Genomic DNA, 17419 nt, shown 5'->3' on the forward strand with positions numbered 1-17419 from the left:
ATATTTAATGTATTGCGCATCGTCTATTCATGCATAAATATAATCATCGACGAAAATCGACTTGAATTACCACAGTACACAAAAGTACTGATATTCAAGTCTAGTTTTATTAATGGAAAATCACTCTTTTTAAAATGCATTTCGCCATTAATAATACTGATGATTTTACTCATACTAGATAGAGAGTTGGACAAAATTTGAATACATGCTGCTACAGACGCAGCCTTTTCTCAAGAAACCATCACACGCAGTGCACACACACTGTGTGCTAAAAATAGCTCTGAGTTGTGCTGTTTGGCGATTCGTCTTCTACCAATTTATGTCAGCGCTAATTCTTAGTAAAATACCTTTTTCTTGGTAGGAAAAAAGACAGCTGCTTTTCTCCCTTTGCTTTGTTTTTTCTTCAATAGCCGGAAGTTTTTGCCTTTTTGGGTGGTGGTGAGTGAGTGTCTTCTGTTTTAGGTGTTTTTTTTGTTGTTTTTGCTTTCTGATATGTTGTTCTTCACACATATATCAGCATTGGTGTGTGTGTGTGTGTTTGTGTTTTCTTGATCATGCATGCAGCATGTATGTATGTTGTTTATGTGCAAGCTTGAGCATTTCATGAGATTCACTCTAATCTTGGAAAAGATGTTGCTTTTCTTGTGAAATTCCGTATCTTTCTGCAGAAAACTGAACCCTTGATGTGTTTTCTTGTTGTTTTCTCTGTTTTAGGTGTTTTTTTCTGCCTATTTATTTATTGGTGGTTTATTTTAGGTTGATTGTTGTTTTTTTTTTCATGTGTGTTGTTAATTTGAAGTGTTTGTTCTGTAACCACAGAAGGTTTGGGGATGGCTTTGTGTTCTGTAACAGCTGTAGAAGGGGAATCAAAATGGGAAAGAGGCCCTGCAAATGATGTGGTAATTGCATTTATTGAGAAATTGGTTGATCCAAGGTTGCCCTATAAGTTCTCCATTAACGACCCTCCTTCCGAAGAGGCACATAAATCTATTGCAAGACAGGTTCACTCTGTGTGTGTGTGTGTGTTATTTTCCTTCTGATAAATTGAGGATTGGTCTTTAACTTGGGTTACATTCTGTCTTTGGAAGCTATAGTTGCCTAAAGAGTAGGACATCTTGGAATAAGTAATGAAGGATTGATCTTAAACTTTTGATTTGGGAGTTTTCTCGACTTTGCAACTGCTGAAAGAAAAGGAAATCTTTGAATACAAACAAAAAATGGCAAAGTGGGATGTGTTAGAGGGATCTTCCTCTTTCATTTGTGTTCATGAAGGAATTTTAGTTGTATTTGATTTTATATTTTGCGTAATTTTTCTGAATATAATGTGACATTTTACTTGAGAAAAGTAATAGAACTATGGCATCGAAATATGGCTACAAGATGGTAGCATTCTTAAGATCATAATTGTGTTTATAGGAAAGGGGAATTTGCTACTCCATTATATCATTGCATTCAAATTTAGAGTACTTGTTAGTTCTGTTAATCTATTTCAAAATTTCTGATTTCTTTTCCTGATTTATTAGATGCATGCAGTTGTTTTGCTTTACAACTACTACCACAGGAAACAGATACTGGAGTTCAAGTTTCTTGATTTTGTATCCTTCTGTATGCTGGCTTTATCACTGAGGCCAACTTTGAAACCATTTCTGGAAACCACATTTCTGGAAACCATATGTGGAAGTGAAGTCGTGGTTTTAAATGGTTCTGATGTTCATCTCTCATTGACCGAGAGAGCTGTCAAATGTGCATGTGATATAGCTTTATCGTTAGATGCATCAAAGGATACTCCAAGCATAGAAGGATATCCAATATCAACGGTTGCAGTCTTGTTGATTGACTTGGAGAAAAAAAATTGCATGCTTCAATTGGATTCTGTCACTGAAGGCGTGTGGTCACTTGTTGAAAAAGAGATTGACGTGTTTGGTACAGATGAAGATATAAGAGTAGGTGAGAAGAGGAAAGTGAAGGATCAGCAGCCATTGACTGGTCATGCTAAGTTTCTGCAGATCGGTTTTGATGCTGTGAAGGACGTCGCAGGTCTGCCATCCATCGTTAACTCATCATTCAAGATATGTTTAGAATAATAGAAGTTAGTGCAACAATGAGATTTGAAGCTTGATTCCTATTTGACTCTGACTGTTTTGTTGCATGGTTTAGGCATCGAAGTGTCTGACCTTGTCGTGTTGGAGGCTCATGTTGTGTATTCATTAAGCAAGGAGAAGTCAGCTACTCAGTTTTATATGATGGAGTGCAATCACTTGTTTGACAAAAACAAGAATTATGATCTCGATTCTCTTGTTGAGAGGTCAGAGCTATTAACTATTTCTTGACTTGATTACAATGCTTCTATTTTATGATCCTAAATATTTTAGGCAACTTTTGCAGTTTGCAGGGCCCTTTTGTAGAAAATTATCTTGATTCTTTGGTGACTACCTCACTCGTTGAGTATCATCGCTTGCTTCCTTATGCAGAGTTGATCTCTAGCTGGCTTCCAAGGTAATAAATTAATAATGTCATCTGTGGATAGTGGTTTCATCTTGATTCTTGATTTGATGGTATTGGCTGTGATTGATTACTTCTACGTTTTCATAAATTTCAAGTGGAAATCTGTCACATTGCCTTCGATGTTTTGGTGTGTCGTGTACAGGAAAGATTCGTCAGTGCCTATTCTAAGCGACATTGTTACTGAGATCGTCAAGAACAAGGAGGCAGAGAAAACTGCTAAGCCTCGTGTAGAAAACAACGCTCAAGACTTGGATAACAGTGACGGCAAAGCCTCTCAAAGGAAACGCAAGAGTATTTCTGGTGGCAAAGAGCAAATTTCCGATAATAAAGATAAACTTGGGTGTGCCACCGATGTGCCTGAGACCAGACGTGAAAGTGTTGATAAAGGCAGTGAAAACAACCACATGAAAGGTCCCTTGTCTGGCCATTCAAGACGGAAGTCTCAACGTGCAGCTGTAGATGCTTGTGCCTCGCGACAGACAAAAACTGCCACCGACTTTTTCAATATTTCCGTTCCAAGTGAGGGAAGAGAGAAGAAGAACGCAAGCATGAGAAGTGATTATCAGAATAACAACACTCCCTCTCCACAGGTTGATGCAACAAAAACTGCCGCCGACTTTTTCAAAATTTCCGTTTCAAGTGAGAGAAGAGAGAAGAAGACGAATGCAAGCGTGAGAAGAGATCATCAGAATAAGAACATTCCCTCTCCACAGCTTGACGCAACAAATGATCCTGAAAATGGTGCCAGCTCGAAGGTAAGATTAATATATCTTCTACGGCAATCTCGTACAACCATCTTAAGACAGGCCCCTTGTATCCAAGTTTTCTTTATGCTACTGTGTGTTCTGTGTGCACTTTTTTTAATGCCTCGTATGAGAAAAGCAGACAAATATTTATAGAATGATGATTATAAATAGCTATCTCTAAATTATTTTATGTCTCTATCTTTTCATTTTTCTCCAATATCTGTTTGGTATGAACTCTTGCTGAAAATCTTAAATTAACATATCGGAGCCAATGCATAAATTTTTCTCATATAAGATTGAATCTGGTTTTCTTATCCCGTGGTACAACACTTGGTTATTCGACTGATTGATGTGCTGAATGACATTCACTAGGCGGTGAAAACTACGGATCGTTTGAAATCAAATGATGGTCGGACGAGCAAGCAAAGCGGTGGTGTTGCAGTAGAAAAGAACTGCAGGGAGGTTCAAAGTGAGGCACTGAATGATGGTCTGTACAAAGAGGAGAAGTTAATATGGGAGACGAGCAAGCAAAGCGGTGCTGCGGTAGTAGAAAACTACAGCATGGTGGTTCATAGTGAGGCACGGAATGGCGCTGAAGTAAACAATGTAACGCATTCAGAAGATCCTCAGAATGCATTGGCACTTCTCAATTGGAAAAAACAACAACTGGTAACTACTATGCTTCAGTTTAAGTAAAAACATTTTTTCTCAACTGTTCTTTTATACGCATAACGTCTGGAAAAGGAAGTTAACTTTTCTCGTATTGGCAGTTTTCTCGCCTCTGCACTATAGAAGACACACTAGCACTATACGAGCATGTTTCTGATCGCGTGAGAGATGGTATGTATGCCATCTTTCCCTGGCCTTTTTCCGTAGATATCTTCACCATTGTAAGAATTCAGTGAAAATAAATGTGAAATGTTTTTAGGTGGTGAAGCTGGTTTTGCTCGTCAGTGTATCGAAAATATCATGAATGGGAAATATAACTTGCTGCTGCAGGTTGAAAATTCCACCAACTCTCAACCTCAAAAGCAAACCAGAAATCCCAAAATCTATCTCCCTAGGATGTCATGATGTCAAGTGAGCTTTCTTCTCTAGACATGTGTGTATGCGAGAGAGAGGATCGACAAATGCTTTGAGCTTGTGATTTATCATCTCTACACTGCATTTAGTTTTGATGGTGCTCTCTTTTCAGGATTTGGAATATGTATGTCGCATGAACAACTGGAGGCTGCCGAGATTCATGGTGCAACCTTCCGATGGTAAGCCATCATCATCGTGTACCATTTTATTACTTGTCCCGGTTGTGGATTTGACCTCATCAGGGGTAACATATAACACCAGCAACTATGTGATGTGGTTTTCAGGTAAGTTCCTGGCAAATGTGACCGTGTATTGCAGAGATAATACTACTCTCACTTCAGAGGGCGATGCGGGGCCCACGCCTCGTGAGGCTCGGGAGTCTGCGGCCACCAAAATGATCGAGAAAATACGAGCGTGCTACTGATTGAAGCTCTCTAGTTACTCTCTGATGACAAGATAGTTTTGCTAACAGTTTAACTGACAGAATTGTGCACAATTTCAGCCCTTACTCAAAGAAAAACATGTAGAGATGAAGGTGTTTTTGATTCTTACCAAGAAATACTTAATTTTTGTGTAATACTATGATTCAAGGGTATATTCATTTTTGTTTGATATATGTTTGAATTATCTCTATAACTAAGACTATTGTACTTGCAACTTTAAACTAATAAAACTGTAAAATAATTTTGTCAAACAAACTAGCTAGATAGTCTCACTTTTTTCAAATAGCTGCATTCGAAATATTAAAATTATTAACAATAACAATCAACAGAACTATTGAAATAAGTTAAATTAATATCTTAATCCAACAATTAGGCAGGCCGCATGTACATGAATTTTTGGTCGTGAATAGTACATGCTTACCCCTATCTCTATTAATAAATGTGGTTCGTCTATTTAATTTTTATTTGTAGACTTTTTATTGGGTACAAGCAGAAACTTAGGTTAAAGTCCAATAGTAAAAAATGATTTGGGATTTATAGTAAAGAAATAAAAAGTTGTAAGTGCAACTAGTTCTTCCTCTGTTTGCCAATAAGAATATCACTTTGACATGATTCGGGTTATAAAAATTATAATAAAAAGTGAGTGAAAAAAGTTAGTGAAATGTAAATTATATTTTTATAGTATTAGTTTTATAATTAAACGTGGGGAATAAAGTTAGGGTGATATGGAATCTTATACCAAATAGTAAAATGCAAATGAGATCATTATTTACAAATAAATATAGCAAATTCAGACAATTAATGCTGGATGAATGGAGTAAGTAGATTAGTAAGTAGGTTTAACTAAGTAAAAATTTGGACCAAGTCATATTTGAACCTTTAAATTGTACGCGCTTTAGTTTACAATGATTATTACTTTTTAGAATTATGTTCACATCATTTTCTGCAATATTAGATTTTGAATTCCAATCCAATAATTGGTCTTTTCTCGGCCCCTACCTTTTATTTATTATTTTTTTAAATTCATTTTACGAATTATTGTTTTATATTCGGAAATTTTAGCTTATTTTTATATAAAATGCCACGCTCTAGATTTCAGCATTTTCTTTAAAGTATATTCTTAATTTTAGTATACTAGTAAAAAAAAGGCTACGAATGTTTTTAATACATTCAAGAATGTTAACTGGTGCTTCTAAATATAACATCAATACTTCAAAAAATATCTCTATTCTTGGCCTTCCAACTAAAATTAGGGGACGCAAATGCATGTGTCATAGTTTAGAAAATGATTAAGATAATCTATCTTCAATATAAGAATGTCTTCTTTTGCGTCCTAAATTTTACAGTAGTTAGTTTTCAAATTTTTCCGAAGCTTGTTCTCTATTAGTGTATGCTTTAGGGGTTGTTTAGTTTGCAAGATTGTATCTCATGATTAAATATATACTATGTTCAGTAAATGAGATTGAATTATTAGCATAGAATTATTTATCTTGGATTAAGTTGTGATCACAACTTAATCCAAGATGAATAATTATATGCTAATAAGTCGTAGCCACCCCCTTCAACTAAAATAATCACACAACATAATCCTAAATAATAGTAATAAAAGATAAGTTATTTATATTAAGTACTTCTAAATAAAACACAAAAAGTTTAAGATAATAAAAATTTGGGAAATGTATATATTACAAGTAGGGCTTATTTGTTGCGGATGGATGTATATATTTTTTGAACATAACATCCAAAATCTGAGGGCTGTGTTGTGCCCTTGTAGTTACGGAAGTTGCACTTTCTTTTGAATTGAAATGAATTTTGATTGAAGCCACACACGTATGCAAACACAAAATGTGTCTCCATCAATGAATACATTTCATCCCAATAATTTCCAGAATTTTCAATTTGCATTTTCCTCGAAGTGGGAAACTTATTAGTTAATCAATTCGTCGTCGATATAATAATGAAGGCCATTCACTTTCCTATTACTTACATGTCCTTTTTTATTGAGTAAAAAAAATAGACATTTGTTGAATCGTATAATAATCCTGCTTTATAAATTAATACTTTGACATAACTATAGACTATTTGATTCCGATCTAGAAGCAAATCTATCTAGAACCATGTCAGATCACATCATCAATAATAAAGTATGTAAATCATTGTTGATAAGCATCAAATATTCTTCCAAATACTTCCTCACTCTTATGCAAAGTGTAAACACTTCTCTTACAAATAAGAGTTTATAGATTGTTATTTATTGTTTAGATGGAAAAAAATAAGTAGATACAGATTAAAGTATAAGAGTGGCATTTTTATTTTTAGAAATATAATATTTTGAGTGGACATTATAAAAAAATAAGAATATACGATTTTGAATAGGACATAAGTAGTATTTTAAATCATATTTTAAATATTGAAATTGAGATAGTTTTAACTCAAAGTGTAGAGCTTCTAGAAAAATTGGGCTAAGAATTCAATCATATTTTAAAAATTAAAATTGAGATATTTAAGTCGAAAATCAAAAAGTCATTTTCAGTACAAATAGACACTTGCTTTAATCAATTGTAGTTATACAATTTTGATTCATAATTAATGGAGTATAATTAAGCACTTCAAGAAAATAACCAATTCAGAGAATGATGGCGATAGCTAGTTTTAAATCAATGGTCAAAAATCTATTATGAATCCTTCCTCCTACTGATATAAAGTACTATTCAATATGAGAACGATGGCGATGTGTGGTTTTGAATATAAAATGGAGTATATTATACTCCCTTCATCCCACTTTACGAGTCCAAGACACTTTTCTACGCCTATTTTATAAAAATGATAATAAATAGTTAAAATGAAGAAATTTTAAAGTAATAGAGAGAATAATGTTGAAAAAAGTCTTATCAACATTATTCTCTCTTACTTTACAATTTTTTTTACTTTAACTATTTATTATCATTTTTATAAAATGGGTGTAGAAAAGTGACTTGAACCGCTAAAGTGAGACGGAGGATGTATATACTTATTGTTACTACTGATAACAAGTACAGTACTATGTCTCAATATAACTATACTTGCAAAAAAGTACGTAATGTTTTAAAAAATTACTCTCCTAATTAAAATCCAAATGATACTGTCACACCAAAATTCGCATGCAGCCGAATATATCACATGTAGTTCTATATAAAAATAGTATAATTTGAAAATATAATTTTCACTTAGTAACATAAGTAGCTAGGTTTCAGATACGATCAAATTAATAGTACTATGATTGTGGAATATATTCGTGGACATGTAAGATCTTATATGTACATGTGACTTTTGGCATGTCTCACCATCATTTGAGGACCGATTTTTTGGACACAATTAACATAATTTTTCATAAATAATTAATGAGTACCTATTTCTGTACGTTTGAAACATTGTATTAATTTGTTATTGATGACAAATGGTATAATAAGTCTTCACTCAATCACTCAATTTCATTCAAATGAGAAATGTTTCTTTTACATTTAGTGTTGTTTAATATGTTAAGTGAAGATAAATTAAAAAAAGAAAATAAAGTAAATAAAAAATAAAATATAGAGAACGATGTCTTCATTTTCGAAATATGTCATTGTGAGTGATTTTGACTGGATATCTTAAAACTGAAATGTGCCTCTTTGAGTGTGAGATAGTAGTAATATTTATCTAAAAAAAGTATATGATCATCTCATATTCAATTAATAACAATATCTTATTACATCAAGTTTTAAAATAAATAAAATAGCCATTTTTATTCTTCAACGCTCCCTTTTTGTATTTTCGTTTGGAAATGAACAGCAATAGTACTGGAATTCGAAGGATACTAAACAAAATCATAAACAACATTGCAATCCTAAAAAACACACATGTTTATTTATTATCAAAATAGGGATGTATTCATATCCTTACACTAAATATTAGGAAAATACAAAACACTTGTTGTCCATTGGATCTTGTGATCTAACGGTTAGATTAGTGTCACATGTCATCCAATAATGTAGATTTTTAGCCTAATACTGTAGCATTTTAGTCTAATAATGTAGATTTCCAGTCTAATAATGTGTTAAGGATCATATATCCCTAACGTACCGGCAAAATGAAAATTACAACGTAAAGATAAATCCGGCGCCCGTGAGGGTCGGCGGAGAGATAATCTGGGCGGCTGTGTGCGGGGCTTCCGTCGGGCAGCGACGTCAGATGTGAAAGAAAAACGTGACTCTCTATGGCTCAAATAATATTGTATTTCTTCATTGAATAAAATCATACTAACAATCTATCCTATTTATAATACTCCATCCATCCCACTTTAGGAGTCCCGGTTTACCATTTTTGGGTGTCCCTCTTTAGGAGTCTCGGTTGGAATATTCCATAAATGGTATTGGGTCTCACATTCTACTAACCTTTTTCCACTCACATTTTATTATAAAACTAATACAAAAAAGTAGGACCCACATTCCACTATTTTTTTTCACCAACTTTCCTTTACATTTCTTAAAACCCGTGCCGAACTCAACCGGGACTTCTAAAGTGGGACGGAGGGAGTAGTATACTACTACCCAAACTTACTTAACAAGAAAACAATATATGGAAAGATACTATGAATCAAAAGATAACTAAATAAAAGATATGGAAGATATGACATTAATGTCTCGTATCAACTTTCCCTCGGTTAAAATCTGTTTCAATATTTTCATCGTATTGCTGATTGCAGTCTTCTTCATAACCAATTTATCAGTCTTGACTCTAATCTCATGCTCAAATAATCTTCTCATCTCAAATGCAGCCGTGCCCCCCTCAACAAGGCTTAGAAATAGAATCTCCATCTTCTCGATTTTGCTCTGTTTCTCAGGAAGCATACTTAAATATTTTCTTTACTCTCCAAACTGGATCTAAGAGCTTCAAATTTTATCTCTTTCTCAAGGAAGCATACTTAAATATTTTCTTTAGTCTCCAAACTAGATCTAAGAGCTTCAAATTTTATCTCTTTCTCCGTCTTCAGAAAAGTGTGGTTGACCTCTTCTTTTCTTTTGGCAGTAAAGTCATTCCCTTTCTCTATCTCTTTTTGATTCAACACATTATTAAGTACGATCAACTTCTCTTCCCTCTTCTCTGCACTCTCGTGCAAATCTGTCTCCAACTCCTTTTGACTCGAGCTTGAGACACCAGCTTGCGGTTGACGAGTAGAGGTCGATAATGGAGCTTTCACCAATAGCGGTAGCAAGGGCTGACACGGTCTCGGTGTAGCAGCTCAATAGTACATGTTGTACTTGGCTGCTTTAGCAGAAGATCTGATCGTAGAGGTGGCGGTGGTGCAGCAGCAGCGGGTGGTGGCACTGCTGAGCAGCGGTGACTTGGCGGTGACTGCTGGTCGAGCACGAGTTGCGGTTGTGTTGACGTATGGGAGCTGGGGAACATGAAGGGCTGGTTCCGATTTTGGGGTTGTTGGCAGTCTCGCTGCCAGCCAGTATACACGCATTATGGCGGCGCGACTGAATCACTAGGAAGAAAGCCCTGGGGCCAGAAAGAGGGGTGCGTCGTGTGTTTTGACGTGGGAGAATCCAATGTTCCACAAGGCGGCGGACCTAAAACAGTTATGGAACCGGCTGTGGTGGTAGTTCCGGCAGCGGAGGAGCGCGAATCTCTCCCACACGACGAGCGGATGTTCGGGAGGGCGGATCCCAGCAAGTCAGGTGATACCTGGGCCGTCTGGAATCGATGTCCACATAATGTTGTTGTCCATATGTTGCTTTTGATGCCTACAATTTTGTCACACGTCGATCGATTGTTCCCAATGTGATTCCAACCTTGAGATAGCGGCATCCAATTGATCGAACAGTTGTTCATAACGCCTCGTTCCGGTGTAGTGCGGTGGCTTATTTTCAGTGCGTTGTTGTGGCATCTCGCGCCAAGAAGGCATCACTCGGAGATGTGGTGGTTGAATTTTGTGTGGTAGCGCTGTCCGGAAGGAGAAGTCAGGATCGGGCAGTGGTTGTGTATGGTTGTGATTGAAATGGCGATGATGATAGTTGGAGTAGTTGGATGACATGATGGTGGTCTGACTTCGACGCGGCGTGCGGGAATCGTTCTCGTTGGGCGTTGCAGAAGTAGATTTGTCCGGCGGCTAGAGCTCGGTGGATAGGCCGGATTCGGCAACCAAAGTAGTGTTGTGCGCATGTTTTCCGTCAGGCAGCGGTGTAGCTTCGATTCGAGATGGTGGGAGGGTGAGATCACGATGAAAGCACTAGTTATTAAGGATCATATATCCCTAACGTACCAGCAGAACGAAATTTACAACGTAAAGATAAATCCGGAGCCCGTGAGGGTCGGCGGAGAGATAATCTGGGCGGCTATGCGTGGGGCTTCCTTCGGGCAGCGACGTCAGATGTGAAAGAAAAACGTGAGACTCTTTAGGGCTCAAATAATATTGTATTTCTTCATTGAATAAAATGATACTAATAATGTACCATGTTTATAATAGTATACTACTACGCTAACTTATCTAACAAGAAAACAATATATGGAAAGATATTATTAATCAAAAGATAACTAAATAAAAAATATGGAAGATATGACATTAATGTCTCGTATTATAATGTACCTCGGCTAATAATGTTGATTTCTAGTATATAAGATATAGCTTATCACAACCATCCGATTTAAGGATCCAACGACTGTGATTTGTGCTGTGGGCCGTAAGGACCCTAACACACCCCTATAAAAATAAGAGGGATCGTGAGTGGCTGCGTTCAATCTTTAATTTATTATTATGACTTTATTTTTAAGCTTACATGATGTCATTATACTGAACGTCATCACAGTGGCCCCCACACTTACCGATATTTTTTGCGAGGCTTGTTTCATGTCTACCACGCGGAAAGATCTTTGAACATTCGCAGAATGTCTCATTTTCTTGACTTTCTTGAATTTTATTTTTAATTTTCTAATTCATTTCATAGAAAGTTAGTATATTAGATAAGAGGAGTAATAGAATAGCTCATACCGTAGTTTGTCCCCTCAATTTCTATTGAATTTTCGTGGCTATGAATTTTGTCTCTCTAAGAAATTTCCAAGAAAGATAGAAAAAGTGGTATTCGCAATGAAAACGTATCTTTCTTCAGACAAGGGTGTTAATTTCAAACAAACATTATAAACGCATTAATTTCAATTAGTTCGGCGAGCAGGATATTAATTGTCCATATCCTTTGTGTTTGATTTTCTGAGAAATAAAATATGAGTAAGTAAAAATTTTACTCTCATTACATCACGGAAGTTTACAATAAATTCATCTTGTTGAACGAATTGGTTTCATACAATTTCCTAGCGAATTCATATCAAATGTGAGAAAAAAAAAATTATATTTTGAATTCATGCAATTATCCTGAACTTTATACATGCTTAACAACAAAATCATAATTCAGGGGTAGTTTATATTCTCCCATCCATAAAAATAGTTCATGACACACATCTCTCGAATCTCGCAACAACATGACAGATTATTTAATTATTGGCTACAACCAAAAGTATTAAGGCCATTCACAATAGGAATAGCCTAGCAATAACCCAACCATAGCCTAGCCACAAACTCTTCATGCCACATCATCAACACTAAAAATTCTCCTGCCACATCATCAAAACAAGCAAATAGCCCAGCCATAGCCTAGCCACATCACTCAAAATTATATAAAACAAATAACTAACAATCACACAAAATACGGAATTAAATTTACCACACAGATACGGGAAAATTCAATAATAATATTAAAATTTTAAAAAGTACATTAATTAAAAAAACACACTTCATTAAAATTAAAATAACATTACAACATCCTCATTAATGAGTTTGTCCCACATCGAAAGTGGAATATAAATCATTCAAGGATGTCTCTATAAAAGAGAAACAACCAAGGATGAGTTTGTCCCACATCGAAAGTGGAACATAAAACATTCAAGGATGTCTCTATAAAAGATAAACAACCAAGAATGAGTTTGTCCCACATCGAAAGTGGAACATAAAACATTCATGGATGTCTCTATAAAAGAGAAATAACCAAGAATGAGTTTCATAAAAAAACATTAAATAAAAAAAATTAAAAAATCCGCTGGGCGATGCGCTCGGCGATCCGGAGCGCTGCAATAGCGCCGAGCGGATCGCCCAGTGCACCCCTAGCGCCGCGAAACCGCCGAGCGCTCAGCGGTTTTTAATTCCGAAATCCGTTGGGCGGTTGCAATGGACCGCCTAGCACCGGCGCTCGGCTAGGCGGTGCGCTAGGCGCCATTGCGGATGGCCTAAGAAGAACAAATTAAGTAAAATAAAGTCTAGACATTAGATTATTGTCAAATGAACACTACAATTAGTTATTCTCAAAACCTTGAATTCTATGTTTAGCTACTCATTAAGTTAAATAACAAAATATTTTCATGTCCAACATGAAACACAAAATTAGAAAAATAAATAAAATACAGACTATTTTTGTCTGCTCGGTCTTCCTCAAAATCTTGCCTTGATTGCTTGATCAAAATCCCAGACCTCTAGAATGATGAAATTTGATATATGCTCTATGATGTGTAGTGGATGATAATATGTAGGTCAAAAATCGAACCATATAACGATATTTGTAGTTGAGAAGAGATCAAAAGGGTTAATTGCTTGTGTAGTAACGAAGTTTGCTCAAATTATTTTTAGTTTATTTAAAATTTCTTCTTATCACCATTACACAAAAAATAATAATATCAGCGACATTTAATGCGGGGATACAAATAATAATAATAATAATAATAATAATAATAATAATATTCGTGAGCGATCATATTAATATTTCATGACTTTATATAATTTTATGATTTGAAATTACTCAATCAGGACAGGGGATTCATGTCTCGAAATGACTCTGTCCTATTTGCCAAATTTTCGTTCCAATGCAACGACTTTAGCCACATCTTATCAAGTGTTTTTAAAAGCTTTATGAAAAACAAGAAATTGAACACAATTTATTTAGAAGATACTCCCTAATTAGATTTCTTAAATTTTCATTCTCCAAACATGACATAACTTGGTGTTTAAAATGAACATGTCTTTATATTCCACATTGAATGCGAAAATTGTTTTTGGCTTACATAATGATTAATGACTCCTCGAATATGAAAGCGTGTTTTGAATTTTAAGCTTTAAGTGTTCACTTTATAGATTGTGACTCTCTTTCTTAATCATTAAATGTATAACATCTCTAAAAAGGTTCCACTATGTAAATATTTATAAGCCTTTTAGATTTAGCTCCGGTAATTATTAAAATAATCTATAATGATATTCTAAAACCCAAAATGGAGTAGACAATTAGTTCCAATAGTATTTTAAAAATAATTTCATTTTTAGTTTTTGAGTAAAATATACTCCATTTGTTGCATCTTAATTGAATCATTTTTTTATTTTAAAAATTTTTAAGATAATTGAGTCATTTCTACTTTTGGCAAAAAGTAACATTCTCTTACTTTATTCTCTCCTCATCTTTCTTATTTATTTTATCCTACTTTATCCACTATCCATTTAACACGCTATTCTTATTCCTGTGCCGAAAAAGAAGCGCTTCTATTGACAAGGAACTGATGGAGTACTATCTTTAGGTTACACTGAAATATGGTCCTCTTCTAATGCTTATAACACCATAATCCAAAACTAAGACTAAATCTACACCCTTGGATTTTGAAATAAGTGGATGAGATTAAAACTCACAAATTTGAATAAATAGCAGACAAAATATCAACAAAAAGGTAATATCGTCATTATGTTATCATATGATAATTTCCGCGGGTGTTTTTTATATCAACATAGTGTATTACAAATATCAACAATATGACATGAAAATATCTACACAAGTACATGAAAATATCAACACAGTTTTATTGATATTTTACCTACACTATATTGAGATTTTGCATACACTATATTGAGATTTTTTTTTATTTGTTGATAAAATCTGCTTATCAAGTATCAACATGTACGGAAATTGAAATATAATTTATCAAATTTCATCACCCGAACATCGTCGGAACATATGCAATTGAGATCCGTTGGAATCCTTATAAAATTATCTTTAATTTGATATATTTTTTGCCAAAAATAATTTAAATCGAGAGAGTTACGTAAATTTAAAGTTTTTAGATGATTTTGATGAGAGAGAATTGACATTAATACCTTTAAATTTATTTAATAATTTTTTAAATTTAAAATATAATCCATGTGGTATTATTTCAACTACTAGATCTCCTAATCTAATAGCTAAGATTTGATCTTAATTTATGATGGCTAATTAGTTAGCAATTGATCACTCCTCCCACTAAAATAAACCTAAATCACTATTTCAAATTTTATGAATAAAATAAATAGAGGACAAAGAATATTCTTTAAAATTAAGTTTAGTATAAATTATCAGCGTAAAATCACTATTTGATGTGACATTTATACGAAATTCACTTTAAATCTGGAAATAATAATTATTAACAAATGACATTAATCCCAATTTCAATAATAAAATTTTAAACACAAATTGAATTATTAAATTGATGCAAAACGCATGATGACTCCCGCAATAATGTGTGGCCACAGCGCCACACATTGAATTGAAACGGTCAGCTACACGATTCATACTATCTTGCTATCCATTTCTTCCTCGTTATTAACACTTTAAAACATAAACACAACTACCTATAAAGATCATATCTTTCCAGTTTCCACCTCTGTGTACTCATTCCTTCACAACTCACAACTATACATTACACATACTACCTCACCATCTCCCAATTCCATGTCCAAAATCTCAAGATTCTTGATCAAGATCAAAACTTTACAAAGATTTCACAACCCCTTTTCCAAATAGATCAAAACCCAATTTCCATTATGATCTTCATCACTTAACACTCTTGAAAGTTGAAACCCAGATCACACAATACGCAATCTAGCCCAAAAAAAAAACACTTTTTTGTTTGAAAATGGAGAAGGTTGGAGTTCCGGAGAAGACTGTAATAACTGTGTTAGCTGAGGGAAAGAAGCTGGCGAATGAGCTAAAGTGGAAGCTCGACCCCTCTACAACTTCAAGAGAGACATGCGATGCTTTGGTGGATAGCATTCTCTCTGCCTACGATAATGCAATAACGCTTCTTGCTCTGATCGGAGACGGCGCCTCTCCCACAAGTGAAGAAGGCTCTCATCACAATTCTAAAAAAAGGAAACTTTTTTCTTTGTTGCTTTTGAATTTTGGAGTCTTGTGATTATTTGGGCCTTTTAGTTTTGTTTTGAAGGTTTGTGTGATAGAATTTAATCGATTTTTTTTGTGTTGTGTAGGAAGACTATGCCGAGATGGAGTGAGCACGTGCGTATTTGTTCTGGGGAAAGGGGTGAAGCCCAGCTTGATGATGGCTATAATTGGAGGAAATATGGGCAGAAAGATATTTTGGGGGCTAATCATCCAAGGTTAGCTATGTAATTTTGATTATTTCACAAAGATTGCTTAGATTCTGAGTTTGAGGAAGTGGTATCTTTTTATTGATGTACTGTATGTCTTTTTTGGACATCTAAGGTTAAAGATGAAGTTTTTATTAGTTTATGATTTCTATTTCTTTGCTTTTTGTGGGGAAGGGGGGGAGGGATGTTTTGACTTTGAGGATTGTGGTTTTGTGATGATGAAGTCAATTTGGATGGGAGTGAGTTGATTTTCTTGATGGAATGGCTTTTGTAGGGCTTATTATAGATGCACGCATCGCAACACGCAAGGATGCTTGGCCACGAAGCACGTGCAGCGAGCAGACGAGGACGCGACAGTGTTTGAGGTCATATACCGAGGGAAGCACAGCTGCAGGCAGGAGAGGCTGAGGCAGCACAAAGAAAGGAAGGAGCAAGAGAGCCTAACGTGTAGCAATGTGTCGAGCCTTGTTAAAACTGAGAACCGGGATCTAAACGATCCCAAAGAGGAGGATCTTCCAACTTTCTCATTCCCTTCCACTCCAATTGGGTGTGAAAATGTGGAACCTCAGTTCTTCTCAGAGCCTCATAGGTTGATCACAGCGAGCTACTCGCCCTCGTTCCTGTCCCCAACAACCTCCGAGTCCTATTTCTCGCCATCGCCATGCCTTGTGAATGATTTTGACATTGGCCACAGCTTGGAGTCTGATTTTGGTGAGATAATCTCAAATCTAACACCAATCACAGACTTCTCATTAGGAGATTTCGATATCTCCATTGATGAAGTGGATTTCGAATCTCACCTCCTCGATGCCATCGAATTCTCCTAGAGATCTCATAATGCAGTTGATATTGTATCATAGTGATTTTAGCCAGCATCTTATAAAATCTAAGTTGTTGATAGTTGATTGATAGTAGAAAGAGGTGATGCTGACCAAGGAAATTTTTTTTCAAGAACTAGATAGATTTGCAAGAGTTACTTGTAATCACTCTTTTCTCTTGCTTTCACTCTCAAGTTGGCCATTTTGATTTTTTCTTACAAGTGTAGTAGGTTTGAGCCTAGTGTTGCTGATATTGCATGAATTAAGATTCATGATTTGTATCTTTAAATTTAGAGGAGGTTGAACTTTTTGAAATATGCAGGACAATACATTTCATTTCAAATTTTAATTATGTAC

The 17419-nt window shown here is 35.1% G+C and overlaps 2 protein-coding genes across 2 annotated transcripts; both read left to right on the top strand.

Annotated features, from left to right (window-relative positions):
• Positions 1-825: 825 nt before the first annotated feature.
• On the top strand, positions 826-4830 carry LOC121774090. The gene is made up of 10 exons (XM_042171015.1): positions 826-1001; positions 1524-2037; positions 2158-2305; positions 2386-2496; positions 2648-3260; positions 3624-3920; positions 4022-4091; positions 4180-4331; positions 4447-4513; positions 4619-4830. The coding sequence occupies exons 1-8, from the start codon at positions 831-833 to the stop codon at positions 4323-4325; spliced, it is 2070 nt and encodes a 689-aa protein (XP_042026949.1). The 5' UTR covers positions 826-830; the 3' UTR covers positions 4326-4331; positions 4447-4513; positions 4619-4830.
• A 10574-nt stretch (positions 4831-15404) lies between these two features.
• LOC121773464 (transcription factor WRKY19-like) lies at positions 15405-17411 on the top strand. Its single transcript, XM_042170330.1, has 3 exons — positions 15405-16008; positions 16125-16253; positions 16519-17411. Exons 1-3 carry the CDS (start codon positions 15773-15775, stop codon positions 17069-17071), a joined length of 918 nt encoding a protein of 305 aa, XP_042026264.1. The 5' UTR covers positions 15405-15772; the 3' UTR covers positions 17072-17411.
• Positions 17412-17419: the final 8 nt, after the last annotated feature.

This window comes from Salvia splendens, chromosome 17 (assembly GCF_004379255.2).
Source record: "Salvia splendens isolate huo1 chromosome 17, SspV2, whole genome shotgun sequence".
Taxonomy (NCBI): Eukaryota; Viridiplantae; Streptophyta; class Magnoliopsida; order Lamiales; family Lamiaceae; genus Salvia; species Salvia splendens.